The following is a 22,561-nucleotide window of genomic DNA, read 5'->3' on the forward strand; positions in this document are numbered from 1 at the left end:
CATCAGTTCAACAAACAGGCGTACAGGTACTCTTTTAGAAAGTGCACCTGATGGCAAAATGCACCGTACTTAATAGCCGATGCTCGTTAACCCCGATGAGTCATGCGCTTTGAGGTGATGGATTAAGGATACAGATGGGATGTGACTCATGCGCTGTGTTAAGGTTTACAAGGTCAAACTCTACAGGAATGAGGCTTGTGTCCTAAATAAACAACATTTTGTACGTTTGTTACTTAATTTACGGTTTTTACATTTGATCATACATTTCTACCGTCAGACAAAGAAATCTGGCCCCTCAGATGTCTGTCTGGCAGATTATTTGGGATTATTACACACCAGCCTGTCTCTGTGTCTGCTCCCTAAAGGGGGTGTCATCCAGCATGAAGCCATAAGAATAACAGCGTTTTAGTAGTAGTGTTAGTAGCCACACCTCTGCAACCGCAATAATAAATATGTAATGAATAACATGTCTGACCAGGACTATTTCTGTATGTGTGTAGTATTAGGTAGTGTAGGTGTACCGAATAGAGTGTGGCAGGTTGAAGATAGAGTACGCTTCATGACAACTATTATGAAACAACATTGGAACCGTTCCAAAATTCCAGTCCACAACATAGTTGGCTTTCGTAGTGAAAAAAACGGATGGTAAAATGTAATTATAGAAGAGGATGCGTACACTTTAAAAGTACCTCAGCCTGTTTGCATTGGCGCTAAACTGCTAAAACTGCAGGAGGAAACAATTGCAGTGTTACTGAAGAGTTCATGGCTGAGGTGCGGACTCGACTCGGTCACAATTCTGATGACTTTTGGACTCAACAAAATCATCAAACACTTGCAACTTGACTACAGTAGGTCTGATGGCTTTAAAATACTTGAGATTGTCAGTGAATATGCCGAGTAAAATGTGTCCTCATTGAAAGTATTCAACTAACGTGATCGCTGTTATGCAATTTCCAGCAAGACAACATATTTTCCGATCAGGTTTAAGATCAAACAACGAATGTGGTAAGGACTGGGGAATTTCAACCCTAGGAATTTGGATTTGACTCGACCTGTCTTGTCTTGGCTTGGGCAGTGACTTGGACTTGCACGTCTATACTTGAGACTTGACTCGAGATTTGAGATTTAAGACTTGAGACTTACTTGAGACTTGCAACACAATGACCTTCTCCCTGTACTTTCATTTGGTAATTTGCTTCAGTTGTCCACTCAAGGTAAAGGCAACACACCTCAACACACAACAACACACACACACAACATACTTTATGATCCGAACCTTAATGCTGTTGGGATGTGAGGTGAACTATTAAAGCTACATTCAAGAGCAAGAAGCGTCCTCAAGGGTTGACAATTAGCAGCTCCTCCTTAATGTGATTCTATTCATCCAAGAGAACAGTATAAAAAAGCTGTGATCAACCCTGAAAGAAGGGTATTGATTCAACTGCACAACGTCACACTGTCAGAGCATTAATAGTAATTACACCAGGCGTGTGATGCGTCATTCTCATCTCCAAAAGAGTACATTTTATTGGAGTTGTGACACAACAACAAGGGCAACCAAATAGCATGAATAAACTCCAATGTGAAAACTAGAACATACTGTAGGTACTGCTTTAATTATTTAGTGATCTAGTGGGGACAGATCTTCTTGTAAATCCTCCAAGTGCTAAGGAGCTGTGATTGAGAGGCTAAAGCCTGCTCACTGACGCACAAGACGGCTTATGGCTCGCACAAATGAAACACTCCATCAGTGCTGCTTCACTTACTCATAACTGATAATACAATAGTCTACTGAGAGAACATGATGTACACTTTCCCTTGAACTAATACCAGAATATCTATCTATAAACTAGCTACCTAAAAATTAAAAGGACGTGTGGGTCGTTTTTGATATTTTCAAATATATTAACAGGCTAAAAACCAACCCAACGTAGATATGCTACGAAAAAACATTATTAGTGTGACGAGTATCAACATTTTCAACATTTTCTTGCTACATTTACTTTTTTCACTCGTTTTTCAATTTTTTGCTGCTGTTTTCTTGTATACTTGCATTTTTAGAATGTGCCGCAGGCCAATTAAAAAAAACAAGCTGTGGGCAGCAAATGGACCCCAGGCCCCACTTTGGAAACCCAACTATGAGTGGGAAAGTGTACCTAATGAAGAACGACACCCTGATCTCGTGTTTTATTTCGTACAGTTGATAAGTGCGCGATTACAGAAAGACAACGACAAATACTGCGTGAAAGGGCTACAATGCTCCTGTTAAACAGAAATCAATCAGTATCATATCATCTGATGACATCATACGTCCATGTTTTCATCAGTCTTGGCCAGCGGTACAGTCAAAGGGGTGTTGGGGAAGCGGATGGCCTCGCTGTTACGTCTCATGTAGGCATGGCCGCTGATAGGGTACCACATCTCCTTGAAGGTCAGGCTGCCCACGGTGATGGCGCAGCGGCCCAGCACCTTGAAGCCCGACTTGCGGTAGAAGGGCACCAGGAAGTCCTCGCACATGAGCACGGCTCGCCGCACATTGGGCAGGCAGCGCAGGTACTGCAGGTAGCGCCACATCAGGATGGGACCTTTGCCCTGCTGCCTGAAGGTGCAATGGACCGCCAGCACGTGGATGTGGACCGTGGAGCCGCGGGGCTTGTGGAGGGTCAGGGCCTCCTATGGATACAGGATATGTCATATACTGTATGTGATACACCTAAAAAGTGCGACTAAAGGGTTGGTAGGTTCTACCCATCCACAGATGACTCACAGTGGTGAGGCGGTCGCCGTCCCACAGGGAGCCGATGATGAAAGCCACCAGCCGGCCCTCCTCAAACCAACCCATTGAAAGTTCTGGACACAGAGTGAGGAAGTGGCGCACTTCATCCAGGTGGAGGGGACACTCGCCTGACACTGAGATGAAGGCTAAGAATACACACACACACACAAACACACACACAACAGTAACACACAATGAACAACACCCACTGGAGTACATTGATTCCATTATATTCCATTATATTATATAAGGGCACACTATATTGTTTATACATAAATATACACAGATCAATTCTTTGTAAGTCATTTATAAACAGTAAGAAATGACTTTTTACTGTTTTCGACAGCAATTATTGACTCACATATTGGAAATTTAAAACTCCTGACGCTTTTTTATATTAGAAAATACTGTAGCACACAAAACTTTTTTTTTATGTAGTAAATATATGCATAATCATTATAATTATATTATTACTACAGGGATTATTTTATTGTATGTATGGTGTTTGGAAAGGCATCAACAAAAACATATTATTATTATGTTATACTAAAAATATTATAACCACGTTAGATGCATTTCTTTCATATGTACAGTTTATAAAAATATTCTATGTATTTCTTTATAATAACATATAATTGTAGTTATATGTGATAATTCAGCTCATTTTTCATGATTATCCTTAAGTAACCATGTTAAAGTAGCAGTAGAAGAGGCGTTCATGAATGTAAAGGAGCATATTATTCATCAAAGTAACCAAAACATTTAGTGTAGAACTTAAACATTTTCAACGTTTAAAAAAAATATTATTATCATTATATTTAGATTTAATTTTATGCTTTTATGGTACTTTATGTTTTATTATATTTAATTACAATGTTTTCCTTATCACCACTAATTGGCTGGAAGAAAGTATTAATAATTAGTATTAATAATTAATAATAATTTTAATAATTAATAATAATTTAATGATAATAATTTAAGGAACTGTGAAGCCAAATTTCTAAAAGTTACTAAATAATGGATCTTTTCCACCGATTGTTCTTAGAACATTTATTTAAAAAATCATGAGGCGTTATTGTGTGCATAATTGTTTTGAACTGCTGTTTCTAATTAGCATGCTTCTAACGCCGCCTAACATTAACGCCATTGTTTAGTGCACTCATGCCCTTATAAGGCATTGGAAGGCGGTTACCTATGCTAATTGCGGCCGGCTGGTCCACGGCTGCAATTTAGGCATAAACGAACATGAAGCGTAACAATTCAACAGCGAATTAAAGAAAAAAGTGGACAGATATAATCGTATAAGAACAAATCCATTGTTGAATGGCACATTTGTAGTTTCTTATCCCTGAACAAGCTAGTTAATCGCCAATTATGGGGACCGTATTCAACTTGAAGTCGACATGGATGCCTTTGGATAAGGCAGGGGAACCATGTGACTTTTCCCAGCCAATCATCAAAAAGAGGTAATAAGACAAAAAATACACTGATTGTTATAGATTGAATTGTAATGATTAAACCCTTTTGGAAAAAGGTCCTACAGTCCTAAAAAATACTGATGCTGAACTGTTCAATTTCCAATCATTTTAACGTACAACCTGGGTTTCTTGATTAATTACAACCAACAGTATAATGATGCAATTAAAACCCAAGAGTCTTACCTTCTCGCTCGATCTCAAACACGCTGATGGCATCCTGTGTGTTGAGGGGTCTGACCTCACTCGCAGGAAGTGTGTGTCTCCTCTGGATGCCAGGTGACACTGAGGGAGGTGACTGCATTGGTTTGATGAAGGGCTGAGCGTCCACTACGGACATCACACACTTGAACACTCGTTGGCCCCCCTTCCAAACGCCCTTCTGCAGGAGCTCCTGTGCTGGGCCCTGCATGGACGGAGCACACACTGGTTGCCTTTTTAATGGACAGTTGTGAGTCACCATCTCATTTGCATTTGAATATTTGACACCAGGTTCAATAACTCAGCTGATTGTGGCCCTTTGCTGAAGCCCATCATTTTTTTGTACCCATATGGACTCCATTTGGGTTTTTGTCTTTGCACATAATCACCATTTTCCTTCTCCAGCATATTCATTAAAATCCACTCACATCCACCACTATAGGGCTACACATGCCACTAACATCAGCTGTTATAGTTTGAAACGCAATTTAAGCGACTTGGAGTGGCACGGGAACACAATATAACCTATACATGGGCGGGACCCAATTTTATTCATTAAGGTCTCATTGAGAGTTAACAGAAATATGAGCGTGTGAACGTGTTCGATGTGATTTGAACACGACATTGCATCTCACATGATGATCTTCCACAGAAAATGCAGAGGAGGACTTGGAAAACCACGTCGTCTCTGGAAAGTAATGACGACGTTGAACGACATGAGGTACTAAACAAAACACATTAAGGACGTGATGAATGACACCTTAAAGAAGCAAAACCATGGACAGAATCGCATTTTATTGCAAATGACGTGAATGACTGATTTGGAACAGTCCACGCACATGAACAACGTGATTGTGACGGGGCTCCACATTACGAGCAGGTTTCATCACAGAGGAGGAGAAGAAGATATCAGAGCAACAGGTGGTAAACTTTCCGCAAATCAAATGGGATGGAGGTGGACGTCAACAACGTCCATGCATGCATTTCAGTGTCTGACAGGAATAACAACGCCACACCTGTCGTCATCATGAAGTTCATCAACAACAAAACTGAGGTGGCATTGCTGAGGCAGAGAAGCTAGTGCCAAATTCAACAATATTAAGCAAATACATTCCAGTGTTATTTAATGTCCCCACTTGTTTATTTCCATTTATTATCACAATGAATTCCTATTGAATTATTTGTATTCAATTATTTATTTTATTAAATCGATTGTTACATTTTAATATTATATTTTATTACATTATTATTTAATTGTAATTTTAAAATGAATTTTTAACACTGTACAAGCTATATATTGTCGTTTTTTTTTTTTTGCTTACTGAAGACTAGACTGTACTTTACACAGGAAGTGAGCAAAATTGAAATGGCAAAACGCAAGCAAACAAAATACTATAAGTGTCAACATGTGAAAAATATGGTGTGAATTAATTATCAGGATTAAGTAAGCTCAGCTTCTTCCTACTCCTTTTCGGGCGTGTTGAATTGTGCAAATATCCACAAAATGAAAACAGGGGTAACGGGTACTTACTTGTTAAGTGTGAAGTCTCCTCGGGTGGACCACTTCTACCTCTTCTGACTCCGCCTCCACACATGCACGTCTCTTGTCATTACGGAGTGATTATTACTATGAGTCACATGATGCAGGATTACAGAAGTTGTTTCCACAACTCTGCGCATTAACAGGCACGTTATCTCCTTTGGGACAGGACATGCATGTTGCATGTAGAAACAGAAAATAAACAATGCGGTGACAGAGGAGCAGCCAATCAGTCGGAAAGAGTCTGAGTCGCTCCAATTGATTGGCAGCTCTTTGAAAAGGGGGGTGTAGAATCAGATAATTGGAAGTGTTCCAATGTCAGCGGGTGTGATTGCGACAATTGCTTGCAACACAACAGGGCAACAGAAGTACATGTCTGACGCTTCCTACAAAGGCGGAAAACAGCCTTGTTGGCCTTGTTCACCCAATGCAAGCTGTCACTGCACAGGCATGGAAAAAACACACACCACACCTTCATCGGAGGTCCTGGTCGGACCCAAGGAAGGCTAGAATTGCCTCTTTTTTGAGGTGTTGATTTGTGACAAAAGTGGTAAGTGGAAACCCTTACGCAGAATGTTATTCTTCAACTCACTTCAAGTGCACTCTTCTGCTCCAGGAGGTGGGGGAAACCTCCCATACCCTCACTGGGGGTCCCGGCAAGACCCGAAGAAGGCAAAAAAATTGCACTTTTTCCGAGTGTTGATTTTCGACATACTGTAAGTGGTAGATTTTCTTCAACAATTGCCACTGTTTTCACTTGCACTGGTGGGGTAACCTCCCAAACCCTCAAGGTGGCTCCCAGGATCGCCCAGAAATGGCAGAAATTGCCACTTTTTCCATGTGTTGATTTTCGGCAAAGGTGTTAAGGGGGAACCCTTACACAAATAATTTTTTTCAAACTGCTTGAACTGCACTTTCATGTGGAAACCTCCCGCACCTTCATTGGAGGCCCTGCGCTGCCTGGCAGAACCCAAAGAACGCAAAAATTGCCACTTTTTGGAGGCGTTGATTTTTGACATACTTTAAGTGGTAACCTCTTACCACGGAAGCAAAATGTTTTCTTCAACAATTGCCACTGTTTCTACAACTGCACTCTTCACCCTCAAATTTGCATAAATGGCCACTGTCATTGTGTCCCTTGGCAAGACACTTCACCCACCTTGCCTCCAGTGCTGCCCAAACTGGTGTATGAATGTGAATGAATGTTTGGTGGTGGTCGGAGAGGCTGTAGGCGAGAACTGGCAGCCACGTTTCTGTCAGATTACACCAGGGCAGCTGTGACTACGGATGTAGTGAATAATGGGTTCACTTCATTGTGAAACGCTTTGGGTGCCTTGAAAAGCGCAATATAAAATCTAATCCGTTATTATTATTATTATTAATATATTTGTATTACTTTTCTCATGTGTTGATATTCTACAAAAGTGGTAAGAGGGGCCCTTCCACCAATTTTTTTTCAACTTTTCTGTTCTGTGAGTTGGAAAGGCGATGTGTGAAGAATAGATAAGCAAGCAGACACCTACAGTATGGGCTAATCTTTTAAAGTCACGCTTCAAAGAGCGCTTAAGCCAAAGAAAGATTCTTTGATAATGGCTGCTGCTGACGTCAGCCTCTGAATTTGGCTCTGCTTAATGTCAACAGTGGTGTACACATCACATCAGAAGCAATGTTCTTGATTATACACACATAGGGTGTTTTATTATCGCCATTATTTGCAAGTAATTTCATTTGCTTCCGGCGATGCATGCTTGACTATTGACAGTTAAAAAATAATCGCCAAAACACAACATCTGATAACATGAGGCGTATGCTGCAGACATTTAGCTCAGCATTTCTGTCATCGTGATCTTTGCGCTCCGTAGGACCTCTAACAATGCCACGAACATCGCCATGGTCTATTCTTATACTTATTTTAGACTTGGTGTCTACAGATACCTCGTTTGATGACCCAATACCGCCATCTAGTGGTCAGATCGGGAACTTACCAGCTATACAGTGGCGCCATCGGGTGGAGGTAATTGCAATTTATATTACTGCAGTACTAAAATGTACTACTAAAATATTGCTACAACTACTACTACTACTACTACTAATAATAATAATAACAATAACATATTAAACATAGTTAATAAAGAAGTATTTCCCATGGCCTAATCTTACATGAAAGACTTGGTTTCTCCCGATACCTCATTTGACGACCCAATACTGTCACCTAGTGGTCAAGGCAGGAACTTACCAGCTCCACAAAGTACAGTGGAGCCACGGGGGTGGGGGTAATTGCACCAATTTATGTTACTACTGTACTATAATGTACTACTAAAATACTGCGATTACAACTACCACTACTAATAACAATGACAACAGCATATTTAACATCGTTATGGTTACATATGCGCGTGCTGCAATTTTAAAAGACTTCTTGTTTCTGACACTAAAAATAGCTAAAGTACAGGAGCACAGTTTATTGCTCCTGTATTCTTTAAAAATTCTTATTCATTTAGTTTTGGTTGATTTTCTTTCTATTTATATTTTATATAATATATTTTTATTTCAATTAACAAAATTATTAAAAAAATAAAAATAAATATATATTGCATTAAAGTGTTACACCAATTGCAAAACTGCAAATCTAATCATAAGCAAATTGTTGATTGAAATCCGCTCAGTTGTGCATGAAATGTTATTATTATTAGTGTTAGAATGAGCCTGTACAGCTCCGGTATTCAAGACAAATTGCACTTTCGAATTGGACTCAATGAAAATGAAATAGAAGATTTCATACCAGTGACAGTGATAATGTGTGTGGTTGACACATACACAACCTAAAACATAATATTATATGAAACACCATCGGGATAAACAAACAAGACACATGTTTCTTTGAAATAATTTAAAAAATGTATTTTTTTTTCTTTAATTGACAGGGAAAACATCTTCCAGGACAGTGAGGCCATCACACAATAATCATCAAAGATACAACATGGAGAGTACTACCTCCTCCTAATGTTATTGCAGACCTTCTGAAGACACCTGCTCCCCTCATTGTAAGGCCTGGGGGGGTAAAGGATGCCTGGGCCAATCACTATAGGAGTTGAATTGGGGGAGAGAAAGACAGGACTCTACTGACGAGTCCCAGTCAGGTTAGCAGAGTTTTTAGGAATCAGCTTCACTCTGAGGCTGAGTCGGAGAATAAGAACGTATTAAAAGGCTTTTACAGAGCATGAGGGCCGAGGCTACTCCTACATCAAATATATACTGTATCAGGTAATCAGTCTGACCAACGGCAAACTTCTAACATGTTGAGAGCATTAGGAGGAAAAAGCTAAAGTGAAGAAAACGTCCACCTTAACGATTAAAGAAAGTCGATTCTGAACAAAACAGAACCAACAGGGTTTCCATCTCTTGCTATAAACCAGTATAAAGAGGAGCGTGTCCTCACACAGCAAATAACCACCCAGTATTGCGTTGGACAATAAAGAACGGGGTCTTTTTTAATCAGTATTGTAGCACATACCAATTAATCAGAGCCCAGTGCAATTAGGTAGTCAATCTACAAATGGAAACAGTTGAAAATGCAAATATTAAAATCTCTAAAACATCCAGATATTTCTTTCCCCAAAGTTTTTTTTTTCCCCCTAAATGAGAACATGCAATAGTTCAAAACCGCTTCCTCAAAAACAGGAGTTAAAGAGTGAGATCCAAAGATCTGTAAATCGTAACAACAATGTTGCAGTCACGCTATTAAACGAAAAAGTCGCTTATGGCAAAATGTAGAGGAGGCTCGATTGCACCGAGCCCACAAAAAACGAGACAAAGGCTTTATTGGAACGACCTCAAACCTCCCGTAAAGCACAAGCTGTGCAAGGGGAGGACGTGGAAACAAAAAGAAAGACAGGTCCGTACTCAGAATCCATTGATCAGCAGCAGCATCTTTTTCACTTCATTTCCGATACACACACATGCGCTTTATAAACCAATGTTTCAAAAAAGCACAATGTAAAGGGGAGTCGAGGTCAAACACGTTAACCTGCACTTTGTATCATGATAGCAGTGTGGAAGATAATTATTAGGACTGGAAATGATGACAAATGTGGTTTTTAACTGAACTTGTAATTGTTATGTCCTCCAGCCAATAACAACAACATACAAACTATGTGGAACTGATTATTTCTCACTTGTAGTCATGCTTCTTGTCGCTGAACTGTACACCGATGGAAAGCCTGTACCATGTTTCCCTTTTACGCGATACATCATTTGTAAGGAACGTGCATTGGCGCAATGAGCGACACAACAGATGACGCGCGCATCATCCGCATGAAAATGTGCCAAATCTTCAGTGTCTCTGCCCGGTAGTTTATTCTGCTGTCGTTATTGACGCTTCCAGTACTCCGAGTCAGTCACCTGCACATGCTTGAATGTTATGTTCAGCGTCCAGTCCAGATTCTACCTAGCGAAGTTGGATTGTGATGTTGTAAAATGAGGATAAACTATGCGGATTGCTGCGCAGGTTGAGTCACACATTTTGGTATAATTGGCATTCTTGGCCACGGCTAAAAATTGGCTAAACATATGTTCCACATTTAAAGACATCTTGTGTGTTATTATCAATTAGCATCAACATTTCAGCTTTTTCTCATTAGTTTGTGTGCTTTTGTTCTATTTTTCTGTTTTTGCAGTTTATTTTATTCAACAATGTGCCACGAGCCAATAAAAGAATGAGTCGCGACCCGCAAATGGGCATCTCTGGTTTACGTATTACACGTGGAAGTCAAAGTGTTCAAATCTCTGTTTTCTTAGCTAGTCTGCCGCTACTCTAAGGTTGTTCTGCATGCTTGTGGAGTTGTCCTGCATGCTTCCACACCCTTTTCACCCTTAACCAGACCCGACTGTGATAAGTGAATTTCCGCAAAGTAGGATTCCTTATTTACAAATGGAATATTTTCGTAGTTGAAGCATAGAAAACCTATTTATGACCGTCCAAACACCGGTTTTCAACACAATCAGAGCCCTCTAGACATGGATAACACCCCTATAGTCACCTTTACACTCAAATTACCCAATATAGTAGAGATAATAATAGAAAATAGGATGTAATATAGACTCACTCCCAGCACATCACCATTTGAGAAGCACTGCTTTAGGCAGACACACTCCGTTGCGCTGCTCATCTCAGAAATGAACGTTTCTTACACCTGAGGTATCATTGTTACAACATTTCAAATAGTTCAGCATGTGTGGTTTACGTTTCTCATACATTTGGGCTCCCACAGGCTAATTTTAGCACCTTTTGTCACACCAGTTTCGCAGGGAATTGTCCAAAAAGTAAAGCAAGGATTGGATTGTTACCACCGCGGCTCTATGAGTCTCTTTTTCAAGTGAGTGAGCCTTTTTCAGGTAAACAAACAATACATCTGTTGTCGAATACAAAATCCCAATTCTAGAGAGAGCCATAGGTGCTTCGTTACGCTCATATGTTGCCTTTATGAAAATTACATGAAAAAAATGGAAGATAAACGTCCAACTGAGTCGCTCTCTCTGCTTCCAATAAAACAATTAGTAGTTGAGTCTGAGCATTCAGAGAAATGCACGGTACGTTACGCTGCTGCCAGCCACTCTGCATGCAGGAGGCGAGGAGTCTATCAAATAATGTCAATCCTCACGTCAAAACATGTTTATGTTTTAGTTCCTACAGCATGTATGAACATAGGAGTGTGGTTGTAGTGTGGAATACTATATTTTCCACATGTATATAGTAATATTATTGCACTCTGGCTACACATATCTAGTAAGTAAGCTAGTTTGCTTGTCTTTAGATGTACAGAAACACTTAAGAGGTGTCACACCTGATCCAGCAGAGGCTCAGTGATGCACACACGTCATGTTCATACGCTCAGGCTTGGACGAGGACGGCACACATAGGACTTCCCTGTCACGAAGAACATAGTTACCGCACAAGGGAATGTTATGCAGTAGTACCTGCATATAGTATGTTGCTTATGCAAAAAAAATAAAAAATAAAAAAGGAAGGTGAAATCTCACCAAATGTGGTGGATCTAAATTTGAGCTCAACTATTTTGAGAGGAACCGTAATAAACATTTTGTATATTTGCAAGGGTCTGTGGTCCAAATGAGTGCGCTTGAAAGACATTGAGAGAAAACATACGGTAGAACTTCTAAAGCAGACATAAAGGAAAGATCGAAGGACGCAGGGGGTCACGTTGATACATTTTGTACATGAAAAATGCTCAAACGAATCCAGTGTATGTCAATATATGCTAAGCTTTCTGAACACAACAACATCTTAGCTTTGAGGTGTAGCTCACAAAGCCAATTGGTGCAATATATAGTAAACAGTATATATAATAATATCACAAATCATTTATTTTATTTCTACAATATGCAGAGGGCCAATTAAAAACAAGCTGCAGGGTGAAACTTGAACTGCACATGTTTTATTTTTAGTGAGACCTGTGCAAAAGGTTCGAGGATAATAACGAAGAACCAAAAGTGCACTCGATAGAAAGTCAACTCTATTTACTTGTCATCGAAGTTTAGTACAGTTTAGTAAGAAAATCATTCACTTTTGTTAAAAATGTTGTTTTCAAATAATTATTAGTCCCATTGTAGGGAAACGCATTGTAGGGAAATTCTAACACCTGCACACGCACACACACGCGCGTGCACACACACAGTTGTAAATAGTAAATAGTTCATGGTGTTGTATTTGTAAATAAACTGTTATTTTGATGGAAAACAACCCTTTTTAGTGTCGTTTATGTTGGTATAGTTGTTTACATATTTGAGCTGTCACAAAAGAAAAACATTTGTCTTTTCACAAAAAGCCTTTTTTAGTCGGAAACTGATATTTTCCTGAAACGTACCTATGTTCTACTGCTGATTACTAAAGAACGGAAAAAGGTAGAAACAAACCTTTTTTTTCTGATGAAAGATGAGAGTCTAATCTTTCTTTTGGTACGTTCCATGTTTATATAGCCATAGAACACAATATTGTGCCTTGAAAAATCGGTCAAAATCGTCTAAAATGGCCGCTACTGAAGGGGGTGAATGAGTTATTAACGTTTTTTGTTGGTGAGAGCTGATTATTTCTATTTCTATTTATTTACTTCCTGTGGGGAAATCGGAGCTTGATAAGCATCCCAGAGCGTTTTGTTTTCCACTTTAGAGGTTCCGCCGTATTAGTGGAGAACATGGACTCTGCATTCAAGTCCTTGGCGTCCTAATACAATCGAACACGATCATTTGGTTTGCATCGCTGAGCCCACTGCTGTGTAGTGTAATCAAGACACCAAATACATAGTTTGAGACAAAACTACAGTGACACATCACACACATCAGTTTCTTTCTTCTTTAAAATAGAAAAATAAAATCCAATCCTCTGCTCCGTGTGTGAGGAGAGCTGATCTCCGTCACTCCTCTGCCTCTCTGGGTTTTGAAAGGAAATGTACATTCACAAGAGGACAACCGAGGAAAAACAAGGTGAAATTGAAATCTGTGTGCAAAAAACATTTTTTAGATCTCTATAAAAATATGTGCATATGGATAGAGCTATTTTAATCTCACCAAATAAAGTATTTTCCTTTATTTACACTGCACAGACACACAGAGAAACATACACTACAGCTCCGTCCTGCTCCCCCTCGCTGTCACTGCAGGTGTAAGAAAAACACGTCCGACTTCCACAGCGACAGACAACAACAGTAGACGTAGGAAAACGTAGAAACGCTCACTCGTTCACGCACGCACGCAAACCTGCTCGGATCAATGTGATCAAGGAGCAGAGGAGGGGGTAAGCAGAACTTCTGTAGAAAACCTGAAGTTGCATATCCCACAATCCCGCCCCACGCTTGCACTTCATTCACCACTTCCTGGAAAGGTCAGAGGTTGTCAGCCAGACGCTGCTTCCTGATTGGCTTGCGTGGGTGCAGACGGTGTGTCAAAAAAACTTTGGCTACAGAGTTAGGTGGCTTTAGTCCTGGTGAGTCCCAAACACACAGCGTGGACGTTGGAAACTGTTTGGTGCCGCCTCAGCGGATTTGGATTCAGACAACGGATCCACTGTGGTTGTGGGCTTGGATGGTACCAATGTCTGTTTGTCTGGGGTCAGCGATCCTCAAACTTCATAAAAGCAAAAGAAGCCGTCTACCAGAAAACTCAACACTCCTGAGTTCAGCATCAACTCCGGTCTGGGTGATTTTGGGACCACTGAATTCACTTCCTGTTCCTGATGTTCACTGGGCGGTTCTCCGGTTCTTTGCGCTGAATCCAGCACCGCTTCCCAGTCTGCTGTCAAACGGAGAAGCGCACGTTGCGGAATCATTGTCTGATAGGTATCTGGACTGTGGTTGGTCAAAGGTGAACTGGGGGAGGGGGATGCATTCCCTTGTGAGAGAGGCGTGCCTCGCGGCTGGTGAGAGGGGGCGCGTCTGCGAGAAAGGCGCGGGGAGGAGAGGCGCGTGTGGCTGGATGAAGATATTTGGGCTGATTGGGATGGGTGGGTGCGTGGGTGTTGATGGGTATGGAGGAGTGTGTGTGTGTGTGGGTGTGGATGTCGGAGAGGGTGTCAGCGAGTGGGTTTGCAGCGGTACGAGCACTCTGTGCACTGGCGAGTGCGTGTGTGTGTCCGCAAAGCTCTCCTGTGTGTGTGCACTTAAGTCATAAGATGGCGTCCTCCGTCTCAGCATCATGCTGCAGTCAGCCAGTTTAGGGGGCGAGGGTGGGTGCTCCCTCTCTGAAGGGGGGTGGATGGATATGCAGGGAGGGCTTGTCTTCTTCTTTCGGTGTCCACCTCCAACTGACTGCACCCTCATAGGGAAACTGCCCTTCTCTTTGTGGAGATCGACTTTGAAGTGTGGGTCATCACTGGTGCTGCCATCTTGCGGGAGGCACACCTCAATGGAGTGGCGCCGATGCTCGTCAGAGTAACCAGCAGACAACAATGACAGCTTGTGCTGGGTACCAACGCTAAAGCCCTTCCTAAAGTCCCGGTCCTTCAGCTCTGCCCCGAGCAGGCTCCTTGAGGAGGACCTGGGTGATATAGGGGGAGGAGGCGAAGAGGTGGAGTCAGCATAAGGGGAAAGGGAGTGGCTACGAACCGCCTTTCCTCTGGTGTCCTCTCTGTCTTTCGCTTCGGCACGCTGTCTCTGGCGGGCCAGGCTGGTGATGTGACACACCTCCTCGTCTGTTGGGTCAAAGAGGGAGGCAGAGGAGGGTGGTCTCGGCCTGTGGAGGCTGCCGGTGCGCAAGAGGTGGCGTGGGGAGCGAGGTGGCGGGAGGAGCAGCGAGGGGGAGGATGACGGAGGCGGGAGGGAAGCGGGGGAGGAGTGTAAAGCAGGGAGAGGAGAAGGAGAAAGGGAAGGGAGTGGAAACGGACAAGGGGAGCAGGGTGGGAGGGAGCGAGCTGAGGGGGAGGCGGGAGAGGGAAGAGGCAGGGAAGAAGGCGAGGAATTAAGAGGAGGAAGTGAGGAAGGGGATGGCGGTGGCAGGTGAACAGGCCTCTCGTGTTGCTCACAACTCTGGACTTCCACAGAATCCACTTTAACAGCCACCTGCGAGATGGAGGTCAGACTCAGACGGCTGTCAGGCGAGTGAAAATGCGAATACATGTGGGCGTCGCTCACCTGTCTACGCAGGGCCCGAGGAGAGGGGCCGGGTGTGGGCGGGGCAATGCGGGGCATGTTGACGGAAGGAAGAAGCTGCGGGTGAACGGGGGAAACGTCGGGGACCTGCAGCAGAGCACGACTCTCACACGGCTGGGAGCGGACTGATGTCAGCGAGCCTGAAGGTGAGATGTCGCATGTTTGGAAGGTCAAAAGCCATAAAAAGCACCAAATGTCGATCTGAATACATGCACATGCCAGAAAACCCATTAGCAAATTCCTGTCAGTTAGGATAAGTACATTGAAAAACCTATTTTAACACTTTGCTTTGAAAGAATATCTGGATTGTAGTGATTAACTCGTCAAATACGCTTTCAAAATAAAGTGTTCTCAATGCAGAAAGGAAATGCTGAATGAGCGTTTTTAGACAAGAGCATCAGTTTTAATGCAGCTACTACTTCTGGCATCAGATAGGTACACGATGGCCTGGAGACCGTGCATCCAATCGGTAGCAGCACTGCTGACAGTATTACTCCTAGCATTAGATCCTGGTTACACCTGCACTTTCATATGAATTCAATGTGCGTCCAGTGAATCAAAACAAATAGTTTGCCACAGGGAATCAACACTCAGCGGCCACAACAATGGGTACATCCACACATAATAATGAAAGAGAGCAAAGATAATAATGCTCCGTTTTGATTGATACTGTCCGAGACGGATTCCAGAAGTATTAGCACAGTGAGGCCAACTCCATTATTTTTGCTGTAAACAAACATTTGAGTTTGATATGAGCTTTTACTTACACGTATTGATACATGACTTAGAGGCACATTTTGATCGGAGACACAAAATTCAATGCGACAAAGGAGTTCAAGCCACTTCGCACTTCGACTTTCAAGGTCAGACTACCACGGTTTTTCCAAAATATATTAATTAATAAACCATGCTGTTTTGTAGTTGAATGTGACCTATTACTAGTAAAAATATGCATACTTAAGCATATGTTGATCTAAATGAAGCATTTTCAAGCATAAAATGGCTCAATGAACTAAAACACAAAAATAAGGCATTCAGAAGACGCATTGAAAGATGTTGTGATTATATGTAGAATTCTACAATGGTCACGAGGTGTCAGACACACAAGCGCCAGACTCGATCGCCGGAACAACAAGCTTTTATGGCAGGTTTGAATGATCTCACAAGTGGCATAATAATCCCTAACATGAGTTACCGTAGTTACTACCGTAACCCACACTAAACTAAAATGCAACTCTGAACCTCCAACATCACTTCCTGTCCACCCTCCACTCATGCTCTCCTAGTACCAGCATATATTTAGGGCATGAGTTTTATTTATGTCTTAAATTTGTCTGAAATGTTGTTATTATGTTTACTATATTTGGTAATACAAGTGTAAGGGTGACAATAGGAATGTTATTTCATGTCAAGAGGGCTCTGATCATTTTAAAAACTGTATTTAGAAGGTTGTAAACAGGTTTTTCTATGCGCTAACTAAAAAAATATTCCATTAATAAATAAGGAATCCTACTTTGCGTAAATTCACTTATCACAGTCGGGTTTGGAACAAATCAACCGTGATAAACCGGGGCTACTCAATGACAATGAATTTTTCTCAGCAGACACTGTGAGGGCCACGTGGTTAAAAAATACAAATAAAAATGAGCCTTTCTCAGTGTTTACAGACTCATTAGCTGTACTGCAGCAAGCCACTAAAGTGTCGAATAATACTAACTCACAGGTTATATTCCTTTGCTACAAAGTATACTGTAAGGCACTATTTGTTTTTGTATGTGTTGTCATGTTGTCATGTGTTCTTTTTGTATGTGTTTATTCCGTCCGAAGCCCAGCAAGGCCATAACAGCGCAGATATCCCTAATGTTGTGGCCTGTGAGTACATACACAACCAGATAAAAAGGCATGTAACCAGGGTCATCCTAGTATTGCTACAAGATCATATGCAAAAAAGTCAAACATGTAAAAAAAAGAGAACAACAACCAAGCAAAGTCATAGTAAAAGAATGTTCATTTTGAATTGCTAGTTTTGGTCCAAGCTGTAAAGTCACTCGATTTACAATCCACTAAAGTTTGCATCCTCAATGATTATTTTTACATTGAACATGTATGGTTAAGTGACTTTGCAGCTTGGCTAAGAAGTCCATTCTAATAGATTAGTTAGTCATTCCACAGCTGAGCAGATGAGCCTGCGTGAAGATTGCACAGATTCACATGGAGCAGCTCATCTACTGCAGCGAGTACCTTGGGACAGAGCTGGGCCTGCCCTCAGCCTGGCCACAATATGCCATTAGACTGCAGATAAATACAGTACTTGTCAGTGTGAAAGGGCAGTGATGATGCAATTGGACTGAAAGACATTCATGTTATATCACAGTAATGTGCAATATTTGATGGTAGAAGACACATGAATTCATTTTCATTCATTTCATTCATTTTAATCAGGGCAGCATTAGTGGGCTTTTAACGACTCAGATCAAACCACAACACCAGACATCCTAACTTAGGATATATAAACATATTCTTATCTCGTATCACAGAAAAAAAACACACGAGTGTAATACCTGAATGCTGGTCGTGAGCACTAACATCCACTTCCTCCAGAGGGTAAGGAGCACTGGCGGGCCGCACAGGTCGGAACATGTAGCTGTCATTGGGCAGAGAGTGCATCCTGGATACAGACATCTTCTCAGATGCCTGCTGGTCATCCTCCTCACTGCACCGCACCCTTTCCTCCTCCAGGGGGAGAAAGAGACCACACTCTCAATACGGTCACGTTCTATTTCAACTGCATTCAGGAGACGCAACATTAGATACACTTGCTCAATCTAAACCTCACTTTTTTAAAGACAGTTATATGCCAGCAGATGTTTTGGAAACAGTGGTTGGCACTTCTTTCTCACAGTCAAGAGTTCTGGTCTTGAATCTCGACTCAAATCTCTGTGTGTGGAGTTTGCTTGGTACTCCAGTTTCTCACAACAGTTTAAAAATTTGCACACTAGGTTAAATAGTGATTCTAAAATGTCCATTGGTGTGAATGTGAGTGTGAATGGTGACCAGTCCAGTGTGTAAACAAAAAGTATACTGGGATAGGCTCCAGCTCCCTCACGACGCTGAACAGGATAATTTATGCACATTTCTACATAACTGCATCACAACTTTGTGAAATAGGTAAAAAATGTATTCTTAGTATGAACTTTTATCTTTGCTCTTTTTTTTTCCAATTTTTGCTGTTTTTTTATTTTTAATTTGAAACAATTTTATTTTTTATTCCCATAATATTTTGTCTTTATTACCATAATATTATAATAACATTATAATATAATAAAGTATTTTTTCTTTAATATTTCAGCTCTATACTACTAAAAATTATTTTTCCTCATTATATGTTTATTCTTAAAAAATTGCGACTTTTTTACTTCTGAGAATAAAGTTTAATAAAGTTTCCTCTCAATATTTAGACTTTATTCTCATAAAATTAGAACTTTTTTCCCACTTCTGCTATTGTTGTTATTTTTTTTAATTTTCCAACTTTCTTCTCTGAATTTTTACTTTATTCCCAGAATATTTTGACTTTATTCTCATAATAATATAACCAAACCTATTTAAAAAAATCAAAACATTACTATGTTATTACCACTTTTTTCTCTTCATATTTTGACTTTATTCTGATAAAATCACTGCTGAGCTTTCCATTTGTATGTTGTTTTTTTGGTTTTCTTGTTAAATTCCATTTTTACAACGCGTCACGGGCCAATAAATAAACAGCAGCAGGCCGCAAAAGGCCCCCAACCCACACTTTGGACACCCTTATCTAAACTGACTAACTAACTGACTTGTTTTTTCCGACATGGTGGATTACTTGTGGATAATCCACAACAAGCGTGCCAAAAACGTGCTTTACGTTATGCCAAATACTTGGCAGACAGTGACAGATAAGAAATGGCCCCTACCTGGACAGGTGATTGTGGACATGGCCCAACAAAGGTCCCCGCCTCGGAGCTGTTGCTGGAAGTGGTGCTCAATCTACGTTGCTTCTCCATAGCCATTTCCATGGCAATTTCTGCATCCATTTCCGCATCCTCTTTAGCCTCCTGTAAAAGTAAACATGTTTTTATTTACTGATAAGTGTGCGTAAATCAAAAAGCCCAAAGCCATGAATGCCAGGAGTGACAAAGGCTGCTGTGAGACCACTCATGTCCATTGATGTGCTAATGTAATGTGTTTGGGACTTTACAAGCCATATTCTTGCTGTACCTTGTTGCTTTCTTCTAGATGTTTCATCAGCACGGCCACCACCACATTAACCAGTACAAACTGGGCCATGAGCACAAAGGTGACAAAGTAAATAGGAGAGACCCAAGGCAGGTAGGAGAAACAGTGGCGGTCCTCTGGATGACACTCTCGCAGTGTGTCCTGAGGAATTAAATGCAGACGAGCATGAAAAGAACGTGTTATTTGAACAAAAACTTATTTTCACTTTTGATATCTCAGTGTCACACAAGCCTGCAAGTGATTTTAGATCCCAGCTGGGGTTTATTTATCCCATAAACTAGACTGAAGACTAAAGGCGCAGGCATGGCAGGCATGGCAGGCATGACATTTCTTTTAAATATCTTCTGAGTCATACTTCAGCCAAGAGTTTTTCTGATGTCTTTAGTATGACTTTAGTATTCTATTACCTTGGACCAAAATTCTTCTGAGAAGTTTGATGAGATAAAAATAATATGTTTCAACATTTTTTATTTTTGGCAGATGTCTACCATTACCATGGCTTTGTTTTAGCAATGCAGTCAACCCTCACCACTTTGCGCGACTTCATTCTACCACAGTTTTTCAAAATATATTAATGTAAAAAAAAAATCCCTGTTTTGTGGTTGAATATGGCCTTTTATAAGAAAAAAAATCACAATAAAGCAAATTTTACATATCTTTTTCCTGTATTATTTTTTTTTAGCATAATGGCTAAATGAACTAAAAGAAGATACATTGAAAGATATTGTGATGACATGTAGTATTCTACACTGGTTACTAGGCGTCAGTAATGTTACTGTAATGTTGGGTGGTTTGAATTATCTCACATCAGGCACAATCATCCCTAACACGGGCTACTGTTGTGGTCGTAATCCATGCCAAGCTAAAACTCAACACTAAACCCCAGACGTCACTTCCTGTCCTCCCCCCACTCAGCTCCCCTATCACCGGAACACATTTACAGCAACACACATGAGCACACAAGTGTTATTTATGTCTTAAATGGCTTATTTGCTCTTATTGGGTAAAAAGGTGACTATAGGAGTGCTATTTCATGTCTAGAGGGCTTTAATAATCTCAAAAACTGTATTTAGAAGGTCAGGTTTTCTATGCTGTGACTACAAAAATATTTTATTAATCAATAAGGAACCCTACTTCACGGAAATTCACTCATTACGGAACCAATTAAACGTGGTAAACGAGGCATTACTGTACTCGCCATTTTTGACGCGTGGTGTGAGGATGTGTGCATGTGCATGGCTGCTCATGGTTGTTCATTCTTATCTGCGTATCACATCCACACTCTTGCACGGTAGAATTATTACACCAGCAGTTCTGCTTTCTGTTCATTCTTAATTGTCTCCTTTTATATTTGTTGACTCCTGATGGGCTGTAAAACACTGACAGGAGTGACTGCCTTGTGTTGAAGGTGTTGTGTAAATAAAGTTAAGTCGACCTGACTCTGTCTTCAGTAACAGTTTATGTTCTCTGTCTGTGATTTGTCCCGCTGGAACATCCCGACAGCTATACATTGAACAGAAAAGGTTAAATGATGTTACCATTACCGTGCTATAACGATGACTTTGAAACATTTTTGCACTGAAACAACCCAGACAGCAACAGTATGTGAATGTGGATGTCTATAGTCTCTCTACAAAAAAGAATATCATTACAGCGTGCCTGTAGGATTTTCACTCACACGGTATTTGAATGACTTTTTCTACTAAATACCTTCCCCTATCACCAGCTTGCTTTCGTGCTAATTTATGCATCTCAACCTTTCTTCAGTGGAAATATCAACTTCTGCAGTAGCTTGGATTATACCTCATTTGAGCAAAAGCTTGACATCATTTCTTCAGATCGTCCTTGCCTTTAATAGCATTGTCTATCCACTTTGTCTGAGATGATAACATCCTGAATTACTACTTTTGAAATGTAAAAGTCAAGATGTGAAAGTGCTCGTCGTGCTCAGTCCTTTATTACTCCATAATTGGTTTTGGAGGTCATTTCTAACATGTGAGTGTGCACGAAAGTGTGTGTGTGTGAGTGTTTGTGTGTGTTCATACTTTCATAATCCCATTCCAGTTGTCTCCAGTGGACACTCGAAACAGTGTGAGGAAGGCCATCCCGAAATTTTCAAAGGTAGCGTGACGACTCAGGCCCTCACAGGGGTTGTTGTCATTACACTCTAATCAACACACAAGGGTACATTCATTCATTATGTAAACAAAAACACGGCACAAAGTGAACAACATACACCATATACAGGGCATACACTGACATACTGTATACATAGTATATCCTGAAATAACACATGTATTATGCTGTTAATGGCAAATTCAATCATATTATTCACATTCAGTCATCTGCTGAGTCATACGGATCACAGGCTTTCCTGTTTCATGGGCTTGGTGTCATTTAAAAGTTTGAATATAGCCAACTTGAACTTATGAGCTAGCGTCTTGTGAATATTGTCAGCTCAACATGCAGCTACAAATCACATTTTGTTCAAAATTCCACTGATCTTTTTGTGTATGCAGCAACCTGATGGAAAACAAACATTTTGATTCAGTTTTGCTGTTTAAGTTGACATTTAGACATTGAACACAATCTAGTTGAAAAGAAAAATACATACTCCTGATCCAAATTTTAAGACGAGTTG

At 40.8% G+C, this 22,561-nt stretch overlaps 2 protein-coding genes across 8 annotated transcripts in view; both read right to left on the reverse strand.

Annotated features, from left to right (window-relative positions):
- Positions 1 to 1,494: 1,494 nt before the first annotated feature.
- LOC129171409 (serotonin N-acetyltransferase-like) lies at positions 1,495 to 6,090 on the reverse strand. 2 transcript variants are annotated; one of them, XM_054760028.1, is made up of 5 exons: positions 5,984 to 6,062; positions 5,088 to 5,176; positions 4,438 to 4,657; positions 2,768 to 2,922; positions 1,495 to 2,673 (listed from the first exon to the last, which is right to left on the reverse strand). In XM_054760028.1, exons 1-5 carry the CDS (start codon positions 6,045 to 6,047, stop codon positions 2,305 to 2,307), a joined length of 897 nt encoding a protein of 298 aa, XP_054616003.1. In that variant the 5' UTR covers positions 6,048 to 6,062; the 3' UTR covers positions 1,495 to 2,304. The 2 variants fall into 2 exon arrangements, with proteins under 2 accessions (XP_054616003.1, XP_054616004.1); XM_054760029.1 differs by lacking the exon at positions 5,088 to 5,176 and having other exon boundaries at positions 5,984 to 6,090.
- A 3,854-nt stretch (positions 6,091 to 9,944) lies between these two features.
- The window catches only part of LOC129171669 (voltage-dependent T-type calcium channel subunit alpha-1H-like), a 110,577-nt gene continuing 97,960 nt past the window's right edge, over positions 9,945 to 22,561 (reverse strand). For 3 of the 6 annotated variants that reach the window (XM_054760554.1, XM_054760555.1, XM_054760557.1), the window contains exons 33-38: positions 21,966 to 22,087; positions 19,903 to 20,061; positions 19,599 to 19,739; positions 18,210 to 18,381; positions 15,631 to 15,788; positions 9,945 to 15,558 (exon numbers count right to left, since the gene is read on the reverse strand). In XM_054760554.1, the coding sequence (XP_054616529.1) occupies positions 14,242 to 15,558; positions 15,631 to 15,788; positions 18,210 to 18,381; positions 19,599 to 19,739; positions 19,903 to 20,061; positions 21,966 to 22,087 (2,069 nt within the window). In that variant the 3' untranslated portion in view covers positions 9,945 to 14,241. The other 3 variants (XM_054760556.1, XM_054760559.1, XM_054760558.1) reach the window with 3 other exon arrangements.

This window comes from Dunckerocampus dactyliophorus, chromosome 18 (assembly GCF_027744805.1).
Source record: "Dunckerocampus dactyliophorus isolate RoL2022-P2 chromosome 18, RoL_Ddac_1.1, whole genome shotgun sequence".
Taxonomy (NCBI): Eukaryota; Metazoa; Chordata; class Actinopteri; order Syngnathiformes; family Syngnathidae; genus Dunckerocampus; species Dunckerocampus dactyliophorus.

Coding starts and splice junctions, on each gene's coding strand:
- LOC129171409 (XM_054760028.1), bottom strand. CDS start 6,047: ATGTGTGGAGGCGGAGTCAGAAGAGGTAGAAGTGGTCCACCCGAGGAG. Junction 4,658..5,087: donor TTTCTGTGGAAGATCATCAT/GTGAGATGCAAT, acceptor CCGTCCATGCAG/GGCCCAGCACAGGAGCTCCT. Junction 2,923..4,437: donor GTTTGAGATCGAGCGAGAAG/GTAAGACTCTTG, acceptor GTGTATTCTTAG/CCTTCATCTCAGTGTCAGGC.